The sequence below is a fragment of the Argentina silus genome (genome assembly GCF_951799395.1).
Source record: "Argentina silus genome assembly, chromosome: X".
NCBI lineage: Eukaryota > Metazoa > Chordata > Actinopteri > Argentiniformes > Argentinidae > Argentina > Argentina silus.
In genome coordinates, this window is record NC_139653.1 from 32,385,738 (window position 1) to 32,408,936 (window position 23,199).

General features: G+C 42.1%; 1 protein-coding gene across 1 annotated transcript in view; it reads right to left on the bottom strand.

Annotated features, from left to right (window-relative positions):
* Nucleotides 1-1,735: 1,735 nt before the first annotated feature.
* Nucleotides 1,736-23,199, bottom strand: part of kirrel3b (kirre like nephrin family adhesion molecule 3b) — a gene marked incomplete at both ends in the record, with an annotated part of 200,839 nt that continues 179,375 nt past the window's right edge. The window contains 10 exons of the mRNA XM_083695120.1: nucleotides 1,736-2,203; nucleotides 3,042-3,128; nucleotides 3,940-4,055; nucleotides 4,325-4,408; nucleotides 4,673-4,780; nucleotides 5,855-6,053; nucleotides 8,225-8,325; nucleotides 13,477-13,603; nucleotides 15,972-16,099; nucleotides 16,249-16,397. Coding sequence (XP_083551246.1) covers nucleotides 1,736-2,203; nucleotides 3,042-3,128; nucleotides 3,940-4,055; nucleotides 4,325-4,408; nucleotides 4,673-4,780; nucleotides 5,855-6,053; nucleotides 8,225-8,325; nucleotides 13,477-13,603; nucleotides 15,972-16,099; nucleotides 16,249-16,397 — 1,567 coding nt within the window. The remainder of the gene's footprint in view (nucleotides 2,204-3,041; nucleotides 3,129-3,939; nucleotides 4,056-4,324; nucleotides 4,409-4,672; nucleotides 4,781-5,854; nucleotides 6,054-8,224; nucleotides 8,326-13,476; nucleotides 13,604-15,971; nucleotides 16,100-16,248; nucleotides 16,398-23,199) is intronic.

The following is a 23,199-nucleotide window of genomic DNA, read 5'->3' on the forward strand; positions in this document are numbered from 1 at the left end:
ATGCATTTCAACAAGAGGACAGGTTCAACAACAATTATTATTATGTCATTATCAGTAGCGAAGCCCATACGGCACTGTGTACTGTACTGTACTGCATTAACATAAGAACCTTATCTTGGTTTGTGTTCTACTGTGTTCTACATGGCATGCACTGTGTGTTATATAACTGCATGGCTCTTGGCTCATTGGTACAGTGAATCTACCTTACAAGTTCTTGTGTGATTGTGATTTATTTCTGTGTTCTTTGATCTTTCAACTAAAATGACAATGACATTAATGGTTAAAAGTGATATATCTAACTCCTGGTCAGGTACAATACGCCCACTTAAAACAGTTAGCGTGTATAGTATACAGTAGTCCCACAGCAGCCAAATGAACAATAGACCGTAAATCAAAACATAAATGCACGTTTTTTTTTTTTTTTTTATCCTTGGATGAGCAGCTAGATCACAGTAGGTATACAGTCTGGATTTACTGAGCTCCTGTGTAAACGTGGTATTGACAAGCATGGGAAAGCCACATGATGACAAGCTCCGTTGAGCAGTGTTTACATTTGGTTCCACAGACATTCTGCAGACATGGCTGATGATCGAAAGCATTAGTGGGGGAGACTTCACATTACATGGGATACACATTATAGTCTGTGAGCTCTCATGATGTTGTCATGATGCTCCCATACTGCAGGGTGGTGGTCTAACCCCATTTCAAAATGAGATCACATCAGTTCAGCTTCGGTTTCAACGTTTACATTTGAAATAATCCCACCCAAGGTAAAAGAACAATGGGAACAAATGATTCTCTAATTTCATTTGAGTCCTAACCATAAATGATATTTAACAACTGAGTTGAAAAAAAAAATATGTTAAAAAAAGATGCATAATGTACACTGATATTCTTTTATCTCAGAGTGGCAAACCGTAAAACGATGATTCAGGCTTTCCGGTTGAGATCTCTGCCCCTCTTATCTGCTGAGTTCTGAGGACCAGGACCCAAGAGAGAAAAGACAGGCATCGTTTAATTGTTTGGCAAGTCTGTGGGCACATTTTTAGAGTTTTACTCCACCTACACAAGGGATACAGTTGGATCAGCCAAGCTTAACATACAGTGTGTGTGAGGAGAGGGAGATTGTACGAAGAGGATTTGACAACTAACACACGTGCACATTCACAGTTGTGCTTAAAACTACAATAGAGCAGCAGAATATTGGCTCACACAAACACAAGTGTCGGGAGTACTTTGCCACCTGTAACAAAGTGGTCTCGGTTTATTTGTAATGACAACTCATAAGAGACCAAAACCTGTTTGCTTGATTGTCAGATATGGAATTCATCAAGGGCATGTTATTTTTCTGCCTGATATGATCCTATTTCCACTGAATTAAGTACAACAATGTCAAACACACTTGAATTTTGCCCTGGTAAATGACCTCTCTGTGGCACAACTACGTTTATGGGTTAGGAATCTTAATGACAGTTTCTAAAATAGAATAAATGGGCAATAGGAGTTGACTGATGAACTTAGGATGGGCAATGGGGGAATATAAGACTTCTTCATCCACTGGTTGGAACATTGAGAAGTCTGAGGAGAAGTTCAATGTGAGTTAAAGCCATCCATTCCAAGGCTTCACATGAACACACCATGTGCTTTGAAGTAGGTCCCACTTGTTTCCAAGAGCTGTTTCCCTTATTCCCAACCCATGGGTGGTGGTTACCCCATGTCAGACACCTCTTGATGGTCAGACATGGGTCTGCATGCGCTTCTGCAGTGGCCTTGTGAGGTCAGAGTTCTGGGAGGAGGACTGGGAGTAGTGGGATGAGGAGGAGGCTGAAGCCTTGCTATCCTTGTCGAACTGCACATAGCCGTCCTGTTTACTATAGCTGCTAACGCTGCTGTCACACTGCGTGTCGATGAAGGAGCTGGAGTCGCTGAGAGAACCTCGCTGAAACTCACGCTCACACAGCTCGATGGAGCTGCTGCCCATGCCAAGCACAAAGCGCTGGCTGTAGTCGTAGAGGCGGTTGGGTCCAGCACCCAGAGTGGAGTAGATGTTTGTGAAGGACATGCCTGTTGGCACCCGCTGCTTGCCCGTAGTGGCAGGGGTAGGATTCCTCATCTCCGTCGTCTGGTTGCCTTGCAGGGTGATGGTGGGGGTGGAGTGGTGCTCCTTGAAAGTGTTGACACTGTAGTATCCATTAGTGGGGTCCTTCAATGTAATAGGGGAAGCATCAGAAAGAAGAGAATGTTTGAAACAGTTGCATAAGTTTAGTCTGCACACAATTGACAGAAACTAAGCCATTTTAGTCTTAAAAAAAAAAGCAGTACATCTCTGGAGGGAAACAGAGAAAAGTAAAATCGGCCCCTTGTTCATATGCATTTATTCTTCTCAAAGCTTAACCAGTGTCAATGTCAAACTAGCATTAATTACCATTCCAATTGATAAATAAATAAGGAAACAGGCTGCTGTTTGCTGTCTGAAATATTTTTTTAAACAACTAAGAGAGTCGCAAAGCTTAGTGTTATGATTTAGTCATCCTCCACATACATTTCCAAATCATGTTACTTGCTAATTAAGTTGGCCTTGATGATTCAGAGTTTGGCATCCAACAAGTCATCTGAACATTCAGTGACCACAAGTAAATGAGGCTGTTGTCAGCAGAGCTCCTGGCTCAGTGCCGTTGCAAAGCGGCCAGCGGTGTGAATGGATGTGATTGTCAAGCCCAATGAGCACAATGCCAAATCCCAGAGGAGGAATGCTAATCACAGGGAAATGACACAGCTACAGTATGACAACCAAGAGAATCCTTGTTATGTGTGTCATTATCAGATGGGGACTTTATGTCCTCTTATCTGTGGCTGGCTCCCCTGTGCTCTTCTCCTACAGTATACACACTCTCATAAGTGTGGATCAAAAGTCAGACAGGTCTAGTGGCAGCAGGTATGCAGACAGCAGAACAAATTAATACTCTGAAGTACTGGGGAACAATAATTTGTACAAGAAAGTAAATAAATAAATACATAAACACATAGTTCAAAAAGCCCACCTTGATATGTTGGTATTCTTTCTCCTCTTCCTGAAGCACTTCGAGCTGCTTCAGCACTGACTCCTGCTGGAACTCCCCACGTTCAACCTGCACATATGGGAGCAGAAGTTAGCATGTTTCTCCTTGCCAGTGTATAAATAATGTATACCTGAATAGTATTAGCGAAATGCAGATATGTAAGGTATCTCATATTATTCACTTGCAGTCACATTAACCCTATGAACTCTTATGTAACATAATGTAACCCAAGGCCTCTTGCTGAAATCATACCTGGTTCCTCTCAAGTTTTCTTCCTACTAGCCTAGTGAGTTTTTCCTTGCCACTGTGTGCACTGTTTTTATCCCCACTGGGGAGTTATTCCATGGCTTGCTTTCTGTGTGTCTACTACTGTATGGTTGGGTGTTGGTTTTATTTAGTTTTTACTGTATTGGTTGTTTATGTTGTGTATGTTTTTCTGTTGTAAAGCACTTTGTAACAACATTTGATTGGATTTGATACCCCTGCCCTCATGCCTGGCGAAGCGGATCACATATGCATAGTATGCTATTACAATTAAAATAAAAGTTTTTGAATAGGCATACAGAAGCAGAGGATACAATTAAAACAGCTCAGTGTCACCATCTTCATAACTGTGCCTTCCTGAAGCTATATCACAGGATAACCCTAAATCCTAAATATAGGCCCACGCCTTGATCACAGTGTGTCTATCTATACACTTCACAGCTGTTCCATTATTCATGAGGACGTTTTTGTCTGGAGACTGGTGTTATTAATGCTATTGTTAAGATAATTAGCATTCATTATCTGAGAATATAAACAGGACCAGAGGGGAAATAATTGTTCTGTTTGTGTCTTGTGGGTACAGGTAGAAGAAGTGGAAACAGAGCGGGACACTCACACTCACCATCAGTTGCTTCATGGCGGCATGCTCTTCATTTTCCCGAGTCGCATTGTGATCTTTGTGGACGATCTCCACTCGGATGTCATTCTTGGCTGATACGACTCCTTTTACATCTGTTGAAAATACACATTTGTTATTTCAATATGCTGAGCACGCAATATACATAGACATTACACTTCCCCCTAAACATCTTCATTACACTGGACAATTGTCCTTGTCGTGAGTCCCCTTTCCAAACAGTGCAAAGCAAAAGATACAGTAGTCCCTTTGTTTTCTGCCAATGCAAGATTATTTTTCTGGGTACATAAGCAATCTCACACAGGCCTGATGTTGGCTCATTTTTGGCAATGCTTTTTCATACTGTCATATAACAAAGTCTTACTTTCTGTCTTAATTTTGCTTGCAAGTTCTCTCTGGTGAGCACAGATGGAGACGGGCAGTGAGGGCATAACCAGGTGTGTGTCCTCTGTGGTATACAACAACAACATGCTGAATGCTAGTAAGGATCTCACACAGGGACTGCAGCACAGTTTTTGGAAAGCGCAATCGCTGACTGTCTCTAACCTGAGTTACTGTTATGGTTGGAGTGTTTGGACATGAGATAAGATGGAAGTGGCAAGGTTATACTGCTCCATTATGAGCCCTTACATCCTGTCTATCTCTTGCTGAGTACGATGTCTTTGCTTTGGTTCTGGCATGCACTGGTAGACACAGGCAGAAGGCAACTTACTTCTCTGGGAGCGGGTACAGCAGAAGGCTCCGATGGTCCCCATGAGGACGATGAAGGCTACAAACGCCCCCACAGCCACCCCAATGATGACTGCCACTGGGAGGGACTCTGAGGATGACAAAAGGACATTTCCTTCTACAATAACACATAGCAGAAACCACTTGTACATTCATATATACAACCCACACACATTGTTTGTAAATGAACTATGACGTAAACTAATTCACCCAAATTAAACTTAATCTTAATGTCATTAGAGTACTGTCCAGTCACAATGACATCACACTCGCATCCAGGTGTTATTTTCATTGAGCACTAAAATAGCTACAGAAGACTTGAATCTGACAAATCCTGAAGGTAGTGCATCTATGCTAGAGACTGATGGCACTGCTATAATGAAGGACTGAGTCACCAACCTACACATGTTTTTCCCTCACCAGTTATGGCTATATTTAATGTCTTCATTAATCAATGTCCCTTTCAAATAAGACAGCTAGACATTATCATTTGTGGTGAGTAAATTGAAACAAAACCTCCTCCATTTAACAGAAAAATCATTGAGCTATAATATAGTGCCAAACAAATAATGCTTTTTAATAAATGTATAAACAAAGCCAGAGTGAGTGATTTGTGTGGTACATTATGTGTTCATAATGCTGAATATGTTATGGGTGTAGATTCAATTGACTCTGCACTTGAGTTGCACTTTATCTTAATTCGCAAAACAAATAAAAATCACACTGTCATTAAGTGTGAATAACACACTATTCTCAACTGTCCAGGTTTATCCTGCAGGCCTTGCAGAGTGTTAAAGTCAAATGACGCCTGCTGTTTGTATACCAGACCGACAACCAGAATGCCACTTTATTTTCCTGTAGATTTGTTTTTCCTTTATTGTCTTGTTGCAAAACCATTGTGGCAGGTAATAATCTTTGTGCATTTCCACACACACACACACACACACACACACACACACACACACACACACACACACATTTTTTTACCATTCATCCTAGATATTCAAACATATCAATACATTAAATCCACACGGACAAACAAACAAAACTACTACACACAGCACTGCACAGCACTACTTTATTGATGCTACTCTACACTCTACAGCAGAACCACAGCCATGGGTTAAAGAAAAGAAGGTGGAACCTGTCGAACCTTGGCTCCCACCTTGTTCCTTGAGGCGGATGATCTCCGTGTCAGAGCCAAAGCTGTTCCAGGCAGTGCAGTTGTAGATGGTCTGGAAGTCAGCAGGGACGATGTTGCTCATGGTGAGGGTGGAGATGACCCCTTCCTCTGTGCTGACTGTCTCCACTGTGTACCGGCCAGACGTCCCAGACTCAAGTACGGTCTCCTTCCATGACCAGGCCTGTAAAGGGATCCAAGATGGCCACATGAGTGTTCCTTGTCTTTCAACATGTAGTCCATCTTAAAAAAGTACAGTTCTCATTGAAAACAAGATAGTAAACATGCGGTCCCCCACGGCCAATACATTTCAAAATGTGTTAGGCCTACTGCATTAGGATACATTCCTACAGCTGCATTCGTACCCAGACTGAAACGTTACTGGAACCTGTAGTGCTTATTTGATTAATTCATTATAAGACTTGCTTCTTACAGCTTTGCATTGATTTCTCAAACTATTATTCACAAAACCTACTGCATTAGGCTACAGCCCTAGCTCGCCACTTTGCGCCCTATATTGATGTTTTAATGATGAATCGGCATCGCCTCGAAACTCCTAAACAATCTCTATGGCAAGATGCATCTTTCACCATAGTTTTGTCAACATTGGGCCAGTCAGTGTATTTTCGTAAATACCGCATCTGTATGCAAGACACATCATTCACCCACGTTTCATCAAAATTGTGTGACATACAAACAGACAGAATTGTGTGTCATACGAACGGACACAGACCGAATCATAGCCCCTCCTCAATTTCATCGTGGGGGACAATAATGCTATGCCAAAATAACTTGCACTTATTGAGTTGTTATAATGAGCCACAGTAGGGCAGAGAGTTTTGTCTGGCCACATACTGTACAGTAGGCCTATATTGAACAGGATAAAGACAACATCTAAGGTCCAGAATGTATCCTGAATAGGTCATGGAAATTAGAAACTCATATCAAGACATATTATAACACATTTATAAACAGGAGGAATTGCTGATTTTAAGCATAGATAGATATGCAAGGTGTTGTGGCGCCACTGGCTTTTTGAGAGGAGCAGCTTGTAGGAGAGAGTTTGAAGCCCGGGCCTGACCTCATGTGTCACTTATAGGAATCCATTTAGAATTCTGAGATGCACGTGTCGATCAAATATATACAGTGCCTTCGGAAAGTATTCAGACGCCTTCACTTTTTCCACATTTTGTTGTGTTATAGACTCAATTTATATTTATTAATGACAAAGTGAAAACAGGTTTTTCGAAATTTCAGTAAATTTATTAAAAATGAAATACAGAAATACCTCATGTACATACGTATTCAGACCCTTTGCTATGACACTCTTAAAATTAGCTAAATTGCCAAAATGTCATCAACAAATCACTCACTAAGTTCAATTGAGTACATCTTATTTTTGCATTTTAGCTAATTTTAAGAGTGTCATAGCAAAGGGTCTGAATACTTATATACATGAGGTATTTCTGTATTTAAATTTTAATAAATTTACTGAAATTTCGAAAAACCTGTTTTTGCTTTGTCATTCTGGGGTATTGTGTGTGGGTTGATGGCAAATTATTTTAATTTATACCATTTTTGAGTCTATAACAAATTGAGTCTATAACACAACAAAATGTGGAAAAAGTGAAGGGGTCTGAATAGTTTCCGATGGCACTGTACATCAGTGAGCTTTTTATACCCATCCAATCAACAGGATATCAATTATGCAGCCAGTTAATGCCCAGCATCAATACACAAAACACACATCAGAAGGCAGTACACAGCAATTATCCAAACACACACACACACACACACACACACACACACAGAGTTAATAATAGAATAAGAGAGGGCTCTGAGAATAGTCTGTTTATCTAAGGGCCATAAATCTTAATGGGATCTCTGCTAAGAGAGCATAAGCATGCATTCAATTAGAAATTAAGGGTCTAAGCTTGCCATGCTTCATGCCCTCCCATTCATACAAAAACAAATTATTTGGATTGCTATTACATTCATTAAACTGATATTTGCTTACTTTCTTGCATATGTTCTTGGATAGTTTAATCTAGTGCTAATAAAGCTACAGGGGTCTCGTCAGTGCACCAAGGCCATACTGCTATCAAAACACAGAACCATACTATCCTGTGAACAGTCGACTGGACCAGTCAAATAGATAGATGAAGTTTATTGTACTCATCATGGTGAGCAATTCCTCTCACATTATTTAAGCACATGACTCAATCAAGACTATCAAAATGCATGTATGATATAATGATACAATGGTGACATACACAAAGGGATTACTCCAGTTTCCAAAGAACAGAATACTAAGACAGTAAGAGGGGATAGTACAGCAAGAGAAGTGTTACTCACAATGCGGTCTGGAGGTGGAGTGCTTCGGATGAAGCACTTGATCTGGCCCTTCTCCCCATGTAGAGCCTGCTGGGTCTGGGTACTGGAGATGGTTGGAGGGCCTGTGAGGTCACAAATAACAACATATCAAAACTGTAACCTGAAGGCTAGTCACATTCATATGTTTTAACCACAATCAACAGAAGCCTGATTGCTATGAGTTCAGGTCGAGGCCATGTAACACTGTTGTTTAATCAAGTTGTGCTGCAGTCTATTAAGTAAACCTCCAGCTGCATTCTTCGTATATAGTAAATGATTCTTCCAATTCAAACATATTCAGCTTGGAATGTCAGCAGTAAACAGACCTCAGACCTCCGCACAATCTAACCAAGGACACTTTAGGCTGTATGAGGGGCATAAGCGTGGGCCCAATCCTCATTTTGAATTGTGAAAGAGTTGATTCATGGTGGTCTTGATTTCTCTTAGTGAGATAAGGGTCACAGTGGCAAGCGTGGAGGCATTTAGGGAGTATTCACAAGTACGAAGATGGTAGAGAAAAATGCCATTACAGAGAGATAACACCCCTCCCAGTGTCTACACATTCAATTTGCTCACCAGGGCCTTAAACTTTGACCTACAGCTATGGTATGTCATCAATAGGCCAACGTTGAGTCCCCACTCAGGACAGTGGAGCAAATCAAATCTGGTCATCTGCATTAATGCCCAGTATAACCTAATGTAAAAGCCATTTCTAGTGACTGTTAGGGGGTTAAGAGCTGGGAACAACTTGATTAGTAATAGGGTGAGCTTCCCAACAGCACCGCTCAAACTCCTTCCCTGGCATCTCTCTGCCAATACATAATTGCAGTTTATTACCTGTCTCTTATTAAAATAAATTAGCATTTTAATGAGATTCTAGCAGATGGTGTCTTGGTATGCTACTGCTGGAAACTGGGAGGTAGCTGCTGCTGTGGAATGATTGCAGTAAACTAAAAGCACTGCATTGAGCTATTTTCCACAGTATTGGACAATATTGGAAAGGGGTGCAAGGTATTATCCCCTATGGAATAAGGCCATGGGCAGTCTGTGTTTAGACATGAGTAAGCCCCCTCCACCAGCTTTTTCGCGACTGAGTCAAACAACTCTTTGACACATTGTATTGAGAATTGCTCCTAGCTATATCTGGTGTTACTTCACCAAATACTGCTACCGTATTTTTTTTCCGGAAAAGCCAGGAAGCTAAACTGGCTGGTGTGGGCCTGAATTAATATGAATGTGTGCATGTGAGTGTGTGGTTGTGTGCGTGTAGATGGAAACGGGTTCCCCGTGGTAAGCACACACTCAGATCCATTCCTCCCAGGCTGCCCAAGGCAAGAAATGGTGGCTCTGGAGAATCTGCTCTGTGGATCAGGCCTGCAAATGAGGAATATAATTAGATGGCTTTATCTCCCTGGCTCAGACTGCTGGGGTGTGGTGGGTCCTCCCGCAAAACAGTGTGTGTGTGTGTGTTTGTTTGTGTTTGTATGCATGTCTGTATGTTACCTCGCCACCAGGCTATTGCCTGTAATAACAATGACTAACATCTGGCCTTCATGTGAGTAAACTTACTGAGTAAAGTATTTGTATTTGATTTGAGCAAATCACATGACTGTGAGGCGTGGCTCCAAATCAGAAACATGCGGTGTGCAAGCACTGGGGGGAAGTGCTAACGGAGATGATTGATGCGAGGCAAAGCCAATGGCTATGCATCAGGTGTTTTTTCCCGAAACAAAGGTTAAGTTCGGCACGTTGGTCCATCAGACCTTCCAAGCATATTGGGCGGAAATATCTGGAAAAAATATTAGTGTGTGTGTGCTGCTCAGGCTGTGTGATCAGAGTGGGAGGGAGGATGGGCGGTACAGGGTGTCACAGCTGCATTGCTTCAACTGTCAGTAGACATAGTCCCAATGGTATGAGGCATGTTTTAGGAGTGTGTGTGTGTGTGTGGGAGGGTGATATTGTGATATTGTTCATTCTTCACCCTGCCAAAGGAGCCTGTGTCAAAGACTAGGCCTTTGCATTTCCATACATAGCTGGAAGTAGTATGCAATTTGGAAAGGTGTGACATTATGTGATCCTGCACAGCATAATTTCAAAGCACCTCAGAGCTGTGTACAATCTCAACCATATAAATTGAAAGGCATTTCTCAACAAAATTATTAATTTGTGCTGGTTTCTTTTAGCTCTGTATTTTCAGTAGAATGAAATGCTAATTTATTGAGCATATAAAGGCTATGTCTGGAAGAAAAAAAAACAAGGAATAAAACAACAAGGTGCGCTGTGGGATGCTGGGAGGCACATCAGCCCACTTTCTCCATTAATGTGTTAATGTGCTCCTTCTCCCTAGGCGGTCTGACAAAGTATGTATCTGATTAGACATACATTCAGACATACCAGGACAGGCCCACACACATAGATATACACACACCAAGACATACACATCTGAAAAGATGGACAGATTCATACCTGTACATACTCATTCAAACTATCCATGAACATTAATATGGCCACAAACACATCTCCCATTCATGTACTTCAATAAAATACAAAGGGGAATACTCGCATGTATAAACATGTAAGTGTGTTAACACCCTCTCCCTCACCCCACCCCACCACACACATGTATGTATTGTACTGTACATACATTCTCCAAAACAAACACAATCAAATAGCTCCAGACTCAAACAAATGTTAAGGCACACACATAAAGGATATGTTAAACCAGAATGAGCAATATGTATCCATTAGTGACTTCAACATAAACTGCTTCCCCTGCCAGCTATTTGATTATAATTAAATTACACCAGTCCCCAGGGAAGGGGAAGATTCTCTTGTTTGTGTTGTTACACAGTGGGAGTTGGTGACATGCAGAACAATATATTGACAAATTCTAAACACATGCATTTTAATTGTTAGCATAAAAGTATCCCGGCGTAAACATGCATTAAAACAAGCTAGCAGAACATGACTACGCATACACTCACACACCATAATACTCTTATACATTCATCTCTCTCTGTCTGAGACATGATCAAGGTAGTCAAAAAGCATGGTCATCAGTCATGCTTTTCTCTCAATGTCAGAGCCAATTGAGTCTCATTAAATGACATTCAGGCAGGTTGATGTGGGGTGAGGAGCGCACAGCTTCATGCGCCGTAAAGACGACAACTTAAAATAATCAAGCGAACCACAAGAGAGTCCTCCCCACGTGCCGCCACATCAAAGGCCCTGTTTTGTACTTCTATGGCTTGATAATCTGATTCACAGTGAGGACTGGGTAAAAATGCTAACATTTTGACTCCAGAACCCTGGTGTGGTTGAGAAAGAGTGGAATTTCAATTATTCAGAAGGTAAAAAATAATTTGGCTTTTCAATGTCAGAGACTGATCCAGGCCGTGAGGCAGGAGGAAAGAAGAGGGGAAGAAGAAAATAAGAGAACATAAACAAATAAAAGAGATCTAAAAGACAGGCAAAAAACTGGATAATGCTTGACTGAAATCTGCGGAGACCAGTAAACATACCATGTTCTGCTTTGTTTTATTTTTTTCAATGAGTCTCCTATGAGTTCTGTTATGATATCATCTTTGTTAAAACAATGCCTCTTCTTTTTTTTTTACATATAGTTTTTTAATAAACAATGCAATCCCCACAGAAATGTGTACATAAAAGAAAAAGCACATCAAGCATAAACTTCAGCACCGCATCTTACAGATTTGGTTTAGAACTCCAGACAGTAAAAGGATGCTTGGATGAAATGCTCCTGTAAGAATACATGAGAACTACATTTATAATGATTTTTCTCTCCACTATTGGAGCTTTGGGCCGGTAGTTATTAAGCTCATAAGTGCTCGGAAATTCTGAGAGTGTCCCACATTTGGTCCTACTTTTACGCATATTAAAGCAAGTTATCAAGATTCTTTAGGCAAAAACGTTATCATAACTCTGCATGTATTTAAGTCCTTAAGAGGCGTCCTAACAGGCTGTAGGCTATGAGTTACTAATAGATTGCTACACGCACGATGCATGCATACGTTGGGGTAGGAGAGATGTTTTGCAAACATTTAACAACACAGAGCTCCTTAACCCTAATAAAAAAAACATGATCGGGTATTTTGGTAGGCCCTACTACTGTATTTTACTATGATAATATGATTAGGCCTATACCAAAAGAAAACATAACAATTATTTACCCTCAAGTTGAACAAAAGGTGGTAGGCTATCAATCATGAATTATTATGTTCATTAAGTTCAATGTTTGGAGCAAACCTGATATATGAGAGCAAACTGAGGAATGTCCTTAAAATGTCCTTTTGTAAAATCAAGAAGAAATTAATTCAAAAGAGTTGGTCCTATTCCTCGCTGAGAGTGTTTGTAAGAAGCTTGATAACACACTCCCACTGCCTACTCTGAGCTATGAGTTGTTTTGATCATAATAACTGCGCTTTTAGTGTGATTCCTACAAGCAATTCCGAGAGGCTTGATAACTACGGCCCATGATCTTCAACCGAACCGCTGATAGAAAAGCAGCTCATAGCAGATACCGGTGGTTCTGATGCTGAAAGGGGCATCTTCATTCTCTCTGATGCTACTACTACAAGCTACTGTACAGGTTTGAAAAGGAACTCTTGACAAGTGGTCGCTTGATATATCTTCATCCTATAACTAGCAAAAACATTGCCTGACTCTCTTGTACTGCCTGACATTGTACTGCCTGACATTGCCTGACTCTCTTGTACTGTTGTAGTTGAGATACACCCTACATTGGTACACCCTACCCTTTTTTAAATATACATCCACCGACCCCCTTGCAAATGGACACAGACAGAAAAAGCCCTTTAAGAGAAGCTGTTACAACGCCAATGCACACTCTCTGAATATCAAGCGATGATAATGAAGTAATTTGTCTGAGAGTTGCTGGGCCTCCCACCATTCCCTGGAATTCATTAATCAGTCACTGCCTTAGATTGCCAGTCTTCCGTGACTCCTATGGCATCTAATCAGCATTAAAGCACATTTCCTGAGTTAAAGAAATAAAAGGTTGTATCCTGGAAAGTAAACAGAAAGGGCTCTGACTGTATTTATCTCTGTTTATCGAACACGGTGTCCATGTTGATGACACATGATGAATTGAGACATTTCCTTTGTCAGTTGTAAGTTGTTGGAGAATTCTTGAGGTGGTTGGGGTGGGGGGGCAGTTGTGACCCCAAACTCTGCAGCCACAGTGCCATACTTACCGTTCACTGTGAGTGAAACCTCCTTCTCCCCTGCGCCCACTCGTGGGACCACTGCGCGACAGACATATTTCCCAGCATCCTCCTGCCTCACAGCCTTCAGTGTCAGGATGTTCTCGTTACTTAGAACCTGCCAGATAAGAGTCATAGGTCACAGAATGAACAGTGAGAGGGCACCTTCACATTTGAGACAGCACAAAGCAGTCCATGCACTCCATAACACCTCCTCTCAATTATTAAAATCCAATTTTGGAACCAGGCTCATAGGAGAGGAAGGATACTGGTCTCAGAGTTTGACGAACAGGAAGGAATGCCTCTTGGATCAATTGCCCTCTCTCACCTCAACACATCTCAAGCCAGGTGTCAGAGGGCAGAACACTAATGAGGCTGAAATGCTAGCTGCCTCAACATCTTAGGATTAATAGGTCTTTCAAAACACCTTTGAGCTTTTAGCTTCAAGAGCACTGCTTGGTCACCTGCATACTTCATGACCTTGGTTGTTCGATAGTTTACGTTCAGGTAGAATAATTAACAAAATGTTGTCCTCTAAGAAGCATAATAATTACGTAGCTAGGAAACTGGTATAGCAGCCATTTGATGTTTTTGGAAAATAATTAATTACAAAACAATAGAAACATATGAGTTTGAAAGATCACACACAGATCTTTGCAGTTATAACAAGATCATAACCTAAAGCAGACATCTGGTCCATGACCGTTTCCAGCTGCAGAATGGTCAACATTTTAAAGTAAAAGTCACACGCAGGTTCAGTGGGACATGCATTCTTGCTAGCTTACAAAATGATTCTGTCCAAGAAATGAAAGGTTGACACCGAATGCAGGGCGTTTAAGAAGTAATGGACTTTATATATTGTGGGGGGACATGCAGCGTTCGGCCTGTAGAGGGAGCTGCAGGACCGTGCCCAGGGTGACGTCGGCGAGGCTCCGTTGCACACCTGTTGCAAATGAAGCCTCGTTGACTAGATGGTTTAAGATGTGTGTGCCTCGGCGTTCGAGAAGAAAGGAGGGCGACTGGAAAGTCGCCGAGTGTTTTGGGTTTTACGAACTTGATGAATACTTTGCGAACATTTTATAAAATAAACGGGATTTTCCCAGACCACACCACCTCGACTCCGCCTCTGTGTCACGGAACCTGTTACAGTGGCACCCAACGTGGGTATATTGTTTCTGCATTGCATTATTCATCAGGAAGTGCTCTGTACATCGGTCCCTAAAATTAGTCATGTTGTGGATGTAGTCACAAAGGTGGCTAACTTTATCAGAGATAAAGCATTAAACCACAGGCAGTTAGACTGGCACTGTTAGAGGAATTGGAGTCTGAGCACTCTGACCTGGGCTACCACACAAATGTCATATGGCACAGCTTGGGGAAAGTACTGAAACGGATGTGGGATCTTAAATCTGAGATATATGAGTTTTTACAAATTAAAGGAAAATAATTTCCTGAACTGAAAGACACAGTGTGGCTGCCTGATGTTGCCTTTGCAGTGGATGTCACAAGTCTGATGAATGAACTGAATACCAAACTACAAGGCAAGGGCCTTTTCATGCATGACATGTACAGCATGGTGAAGGCCTTCATAACAAAGCTGCTCCTCCAGATCCGCCAAGTGGAAACCAACAACCTCACCCACCTCCCCATACTGAGAGAGAGGACCATATCAGGTGACCAGCGCAAGGAATATGCCTGTTGCGCACTCTCTACGGTGAATTCTCCCGACAATTTGTGGGTTTTAAATCGATGGAGAGATATGCTTTTGATTTCGTCTCCTTTCACATTCGCAGTGGACAACGCTCCCAGTCACCTGCAATGCAAGCTTATTGATCTGCAATCTGATGTACTGCTGTCAGACCACTTCAAATCAGTGCCACTGTTGAGATTACACTCATCTCTTAAAGAACAGAACTTTCCAAAGATGAGGAGTCATGCTCGGAAGATGTTATTTCCTTTTGGTTCAACCTGCATATGCGAACAGACATTTTCAGTAATGAAATATAAATCCACCTACAGATCCTCCCTCACTGATGATCACCTTGCAGCAGTGCTGTGCATAGCCACCTCAGAAAGCACACCTGACTTCACTGCCCTTGTGCAAGCCCACCAGAAACTCAACTCCTCCCATCAGGTAGGCTACATTTAGTTTTAAATGTATTAATTAATTAATGTATTAAGTGACTACTACTTGTGCCTCTCTGCCCCTCTGTCTCTGCAATAAATGTGGTTATTATTAGATGTGGTTTCTGATTTAACATTTATTAATAATAGGACATTCTGGAAGTGAAATATAATATGTCACATTGTAGTAGTAATTCTCAGCCCATATATGGTTTGCGATTACAATTTTATCCGGCCCCTGATGGCATGGCATCTTATACTTCATGTGACCCCACATGATAAATAGTTGCCCAGGTCTAACTTAGAGTATACTGCACTTGGTAAAACATGAAGCACAAAGACAATCCATGAAGGTTACTTACCACTCCAGAGCCCCTCTTCATCCAGACAATAGTGAGAGAGGGGTTTCCTGTCCAGGCACAGTTGAACACAGCGTCAGACCCCAGATCCACCTGCAGAGACTGGGGTTCTGCAGCCATGCGAGGCCCAACTGTAGGAACACACACAGATATCCAGTTACCATGTTATCAATGGAACATCAACAGCACCACTTTGGACTCTACAGCCACAGCACATAGTGTCAGAATTTATGCTAGAAAATTGATTCACTACATGTACAGAAAGACATGGGGCACTCACAGTAAACATCCACATTGCGGCTGATGTTGGTGCTTCCCAGGGGATTGGTGACCTCACAGGAGACGGGTTCGGTGTAAAAGGAGTGGTCCACGATGACCTCATAGGTGTCTCCAGAGACCTCTTTGATGATGTTGCCTCCTTTGGCCCACCTGCATTGAATGGTATGAGATAGAGAAAGGTGAACATTGCATGATAGATAACTTTCAGTCTCTACTCGCATGACTGCCATGAAATACCAAGCAATTTTCAACACTGAACACTGGTTATCAGGCCAGTATGAAGTATGCCTCACTTCTGATTTATAACTTTTCAGTTTTGATCAACAACAGATGATGGCAACTGTTTAAAGGGGGGGGGGGGGGTGTGTGTGAAATATAAGATTTCTCTCCTTCCATGTCAATACCACAATGTTCTAGGAATACATAAAATGCAGGTTCTCTGCTGGCTTCAGCATGTTTTCATGGCAGCCATCCATGCAGTGACGAGCACCCCAGCGACTGGGAGCAGACAGCATGTTCCTCATTACGACGAGCGGAGCAAAGCGCGGCTAAGAAAAACAAATCTCAAAATGACAAATAGCTAGTCCCCCCCTGACAATGCCTGGTGATGCGTACTGGATGCACATAAAGGCACCTGACATTATGCAATGACACTGGATTGTGTGAAGAACATCGGTTTGTGGGGATGCTTTCTCCGAAGTGGTGGCTTAATACTTTTCTGATGTCACCACTTCTGTCTTGCTCATTGTGCTGGATAGCTCCCTGTTGATGTGGGAGACAGGGGCCATTTACAAAACCGAGGCAGGGGCATTCTTTGGAATGTCTACACAGTATTTTGGGACATTCAACACTGTTACCCAAAATCCAACCGAGAAAGAGAAAGACAATCAGTCATTTTGACTGCCACACAACCTGTATCTTTTGTCACCCAAGAGCATGTGTAGTTTTTCAATGGATTTGAAACTCATTTGTTTTCCATGAGCAAAGTTGGCCTATGCTTGACTGAAATGGTATCATTTAAATGAAAAAAGATTACCTCATTCATTCAGTAACTGAAGTGAAGCAGCATTCTAATTGGGCTGCAGTTGATTTCACAGTGCACACTGTGCTGGGGAGAGTTTCCAGAGCAGTTTTCACTGTGCAAATGAAGCAGCTGAGAACTCTGTCAACTTAATATGCTCAGGGACACCTGTGTTTCCAAAAATATTGAAATTAGGGCAGATGGGTGTGCTTGGCTCGTCTGTCCCTTACATAATTGATCCAGGAGGAGGGAATGTGCTGGATTCAGAAACTTAGCATTCAGGAGCTATTACTGCTGCAGTTTACATGCAGCAAACTTTTTCTTGTACAATGGTCCCTTACGTTTCCTTCAACAGAAAAAAAGATGATCATTGTGTCTGCTAGACACTGAATAAAAGATTATGCTGATGACTATGGTAATAATGATGATTGTTGATGTTCTAGGAACCTCACAATACACCGTCTATTAATATCAAATATGAATTTATACTCTAATACAATGTTGATGATGATGATGGCAATTATGATAACCATACCCATGACGATAATGATAAATATGATGAAAGCATTGGTAGTATGTCATCATAAAGATTATTATTTTTTTGAGTTTTTATGGGGGGGAATCAAAATCATGTATATGAATCTTCACATGGTGTGAGCATGTGAGGGTGGGATAGTTGATAGTGTAGGAGTTTTGATGAGTTAAGCACAGAAGTTGGGCCACCAGGTCTCTGCCAGGACTGGGAGGCTCCCAGGGCAGGGACAGCAGAGAAAAAATGCCTGCAGGGAGTATGAGAGCTCTGCTGGTGTGCTGGTCCCCATCCAAGAGTGTCTAAACAGAGCCAGCAGTGTGTCATACAGACACCTGCATCTCTGCTGGGAAGTTAAAAGGGCTAGAGTAAACTTACTCAACAGCTTGCTTACTTCCTAACCCTATTCAAGCATTTAGGTCAGACAACGAAGTGCAAGTCAGGTGTGTGTGTGTGTGTGTGTGTGTGTGTGTGTGTGTGTGTGTGAGAGCCTGTATGTTCCTTAGAAAAAGGAACCAACCATCACCATCAATGAAAGTGTGTGCTGGAGGGAAGGAACAGTGAGAACACAAACTATTTGCCCCTCTGAGTATAATTAAAGGGATGTAGCAATGGCAAACTAGATTAAATTAAATTAAACAGCTATCTATGTCATTATCATAGAAAATCCCCATGATGATTATCAGCATGGTGAAGTATATTACCACGCCGTGCCTGTTTCTCTTTCATTAGCATTTTCCTAATGTTGAATATAAAAACACTTCTTTTAATGAAAAATCATTGATCAACATCATAACAATATACTGTTTTGATAATGAGATCAAATCTCACTTTGATATTATTGAATGAAATGTATAAATGGAAATAAGACACGACTTCTTGATTCAACTAAAAACTTAAACTAACCCTATTTTATACAAACGTTTGTTTGAGTGGCATTGCAATCACAGCAAGCTAAAACATGGCATTTGCATCATTTTTTAGAACATTGCTGGCATAACAGTCTAAGTACTGTAGTATGCACAGCCAAATCGTTTGTGTTGTTAGAGAAAGCAAGATTGATGTAATTTGCTGTGCTGAATGTTCCTGTTTTGTTGTTTTTTCTCTCGCAATCCTCGGCCGCCAGGGTGGCACAAAGCGAGACGCAGGGGAACCGCGGTCGTGGAATAACAAACAGTGGCGGTGCCCACAGACAACGTGACGGAAAGCACCATGATGGAAAACCTCTTCATTAGATACCACTGAGATAGGCAGGGAGATGGGGAGATGGGAAGATGGTAGTAACTGCAGAAAAACAGCAAACTCGCAACATCATCATAATTGTTAAACTGGGGAGAGAATTGGGGGATGCTGTTTGTCTGTGTGTGGTATGTGGCGGAGATGGGTTTGTTCTCGCATAGAGTGCACAGGCAAGGAGCCTGAAATGCTTGTTCTGTTGTTCCCCTCTCTGGTGCGCCTCTTGTTTGAGTCTCGGAAATGTTTGTGTCTTCATCACAAGGGCATTTGTATGATTTTGTTGTATGCTGGTTGCCCCTCCTCCTTCCATCAAGTAAATAAGATCTTGAGGCAAACTCCTTTATTATTCCATTCCTTGATTCACACCAACACATTCAAAACACAATCAAAAACTCATCCAGAGAAACTTTCAACAGGGCCCCTATCCTCTACTCAGCTCCCCCTTGAGGTTAGCATTCTGGCTCTGGCTGAGAGACTTATTTCCATTAACTTACAGTATTTTAAATAGGATTCATGGAACCAGTGTGCCAATCACATCTGATCACTTTGACTGGTGCTGTGCTACCTTGGCTCTGTGTCTCAAGTGCTCACACTCTAAGGACTGCCCTGTCCTTGTGCTGTATCTGATCTCCAGAGACAGGTTGCATTAGTACTCACTAACAGCCACACTGCTGTGCTAGGGCTGCACTGTACTGCACTGCTGTAATTCTCTCCAGGGAAGATAGGGGTTCTTCTGAGTTGACTCCCCAGCGGAGAGGCCTCCCTGGGAGGCAAGAGGGGTCTAGGACTAAATCCATTGGATTGTAACATTGATGGAGGCCCTCTGCAGAGGCCAGTGATGTTGATAACAATATTGAAAGTGGGCAGTCAATGCATAATGATGTGAATAATGGATGAGATAAACAAACTCTCCTGTGTGTGTGTGTGCATGTGTCAGGGTTAGGAAATTGACCTTACAGTTATGAATGACTTACCCATTTCAACCGTAATGCGATATCAGCAACATAGACAGACAGACTATAGCAGTTATTTGCATGAGCAAAGCAATTACATGTGAATAGAAGACCGCGCAGCACGACCCCAGCCTGCAAAGAACAGACACGTACCCTTCATCACACCCGTATTTCGAAACATAGGCTTATTACATTTGTTTTACTCAAACCATCATTTTTCTCTCAGTCTATTACAACCACCATATTTTCTTCACCTGTGTGTGTACGTAGGCTACAGTAGCCTAAAATAATATGTCTGATGGTGGGCATGTTATCCATGTGCAGGGAGATTTGTTATCCATGTGCAGGGAAATTTGCACTGATCAGTCATTTGGAGCACTTTATTGAATAACTTGATTGCTTGTTATAAGCCAGATATATATATATATATATATATATATATATATATATATATATATATATATATATATATATATTCATAAATGAATGTGTTGAATGTGGTTTGCATGGTGGAGCATAAGATGCGACAGATTTGTCTGTAGTGCACATAGCCACTGAAAGAAGAGGCAATTTTGTGTCACTTTTTTTTTTAAATTCAATGATTACACTCTTACTCTAACATGAACAAATGGAGGTCTCCAGACGTCACTCTGGGTACTTTGGTTAGTAATGAGGGTCTGGGCTTTTAGTGTTAACAACAGGTTTCATTTGGAATACTTAATTTCCAACCTAATTTAACATAAAACAAGTTGTTACGGCTGTAGTGTGGTGTGTTTGTGTTTTTGTTGTTCCCTGTGCCTCTTCCCAGGTTAGGGCCCTTTCCCTTCCTATTGCCATGGTGACGGCATAAGTGCGAAGACCTGTTCTCACCTGGTCATCAAGGGTGGACTATAAAAGGCTGGGAGGAACATAGACGGGGCCAGTGGGCCATTCAGAAACCTATTGTGTTCTGCTATAGCGCTCTTTTACTACGGTGGTAGTGTGTACCGGTGTCGGTAAATCTGACTCTCTTTGAGAGTGTTTTTAATTACGGTGTTAACCTTATTTTGCTATACTTGCAATCTTTTATTAAATCAGTCCTCGCTTTCTCCCCTTTTTGAGAAAGTAGTTTTCAGTTTGCGTTTGCAAGTTCTCGGAACTTTGCTATTATTTTGAATGATCATTAAATTATTGGTTTATCTACATTCTCCCGTCTGCCTCCGCTTCTTTGTCCCTCGGTCCACTTTATTGTTACTCCCCTCATCCCCGAGATCTTACTTGGGGACGTGACAAGTGGGGGCTCATCCGGGATCTGTGGACAAAAAGATTGGTAGACGAGTTTATTGGATAAATCAGTTTTTTGGTAAGTTTTGTGTTGATTTTGTCTCCGGTAGCAATCACGGTGAGTATGTCCGTGGTCTAGCCGTCATTGAGTACTCAGAGCAGCTTCCTTGGTTAGGTGTCCAGCTAGGCTATATAAGTTTTTCCTTCGGGCACTCGTTTATTGTTTTACCTTTCTTATTTTCCGAGTGAATCCTGGGCGGGGATAAGTTCCCCGACGGAGGTAGGTGTTTCAGGGCTCCGGCCGCTGAAGTTTAGCCTTTGAAGTCGCCTCGAGCCCAGCAAGCTCCAGAAGACAGGTAGTATAGTTTGGGGTTAGGCAGGAGCTGGGGAAGTTGTTTTGGTGGCTGGGCTGGATATATGGTGTGTGTGTGTGTGGCATCCGGCATCGATGGTTATCGCGTTCGGTACAGGTAGATGAATTCAGGTCGTGAGTTCTCCTTATTGGTGAGTTGTTGCAACTAGACTACTTGTTTTTAGCTTAGCCTAGCCTTGTGGAGGCTACGTTGCTAGCGTAGGACTACGCGTGTTGTTGTTGTTCTGTTGGTTTATTCGCAAGTATGTCAGTATTTAACATGGAAGAGATTGTAGCTAATCCTACTCTGAGTCAGGTTGATGACTGTAGGAAAGAGGACTTGTATGTGATTGCCAGGCACTATGGTATTCCTATCTCGCGGTCGCTTGTTAAAGGAGAACTGAAGGCTGCTTTTTTAAGCAGGTTGATAGAAAATGGAGTTTTCACTTCACAGGTTACGGAGGAATCTCCTGTTTCGGCCGAGCCGCAGCCTGTTATTGTTACTCCCGGTATAACACGTAGTGAGGTAGGGGGAAAAGCGACCGAGCCGCAGCCTGTCAATCTTACTCCCAGTGTGGCCCGTGCCGAGGTAGAAGAAGGAAAGCCATTCACATTACCACAATTTGATCCACTCTCTGTAAGAACGTCTCCTAGCTCTATGTTAGATGCCTGGCTAAAAGTGTGTTTAGCCCGTCTTCAGCTGGAGGCGCAGGAGCGAGAGCGAGAGTTTCAGCTCCAGAGGGAGTTGGAGCTAAAACAATTGGAGGCAAACACAACTATTAAGATGCGTCAGCTAGAGTTGCAAAAAGAAGAAACAGTGGTGGGTTCTAACTCTGGCGTGCAATCTCCCTCAGGTTTTAATGTAAGTAAAAACATTTCTTTGGTCCCTGTTTTCCGAGAGTCTGAGGTTGAGTCTTTCTTCGTACGTTTGAGCGCGTTGCCGCTGCTTTACGTTGGCCAAAGGATGTGTGGGCCATACTTTTGCCGTGTAAGCTGACAGGTAAGGCTCAGGAAGTTTGTTCTTCTCTCTCTATGGAAGACGGTATCGTCTACGAGAAGGTAAAAAGTGCTATTCTCCAAGGGTATGAGCTGGTGCCAGAGGCTTATCGGCAGCGTTTTCGAAGCCTTAGGAAAACGACAGGCCAGACCTACATTGACTTTTCCAAGGAGAAAGGGATCCTCTTCGACAGATGGTGTTCAGCATGCAAGGTTGAAGATTTTGCTTCAATGCGTGAGCTGATGTTAGAGGAGTTTAAAAATTGTGTGCCAGAGCGCACGGTGGTTTATCTAAATGAGCAGAAGGTGACTGTTACAGCAGGCCGCTACTTTGGCGGAGGAGTTCGCCCTCATGCATAAACGTGTTTTTCGTAAACACGATTCTTCCTTTTCCTGTGGGTTTCCTCAGAAATGTGACACACGTGTTCCCCAGGCTAATGCACCTTCATTAGGTCCGAAGGTAGAGAGACAATGTTTTTTTTGTCACAGGCCTGGTCACGTAGTTGCTGATTGCATGACGTTGAACTGGAAGCAGCAGGCATCAGTTTCAGGTCCAGCAGGATCGGTTTCAAAACCACCAAAAGTGTGGGGTTGATTAAAAC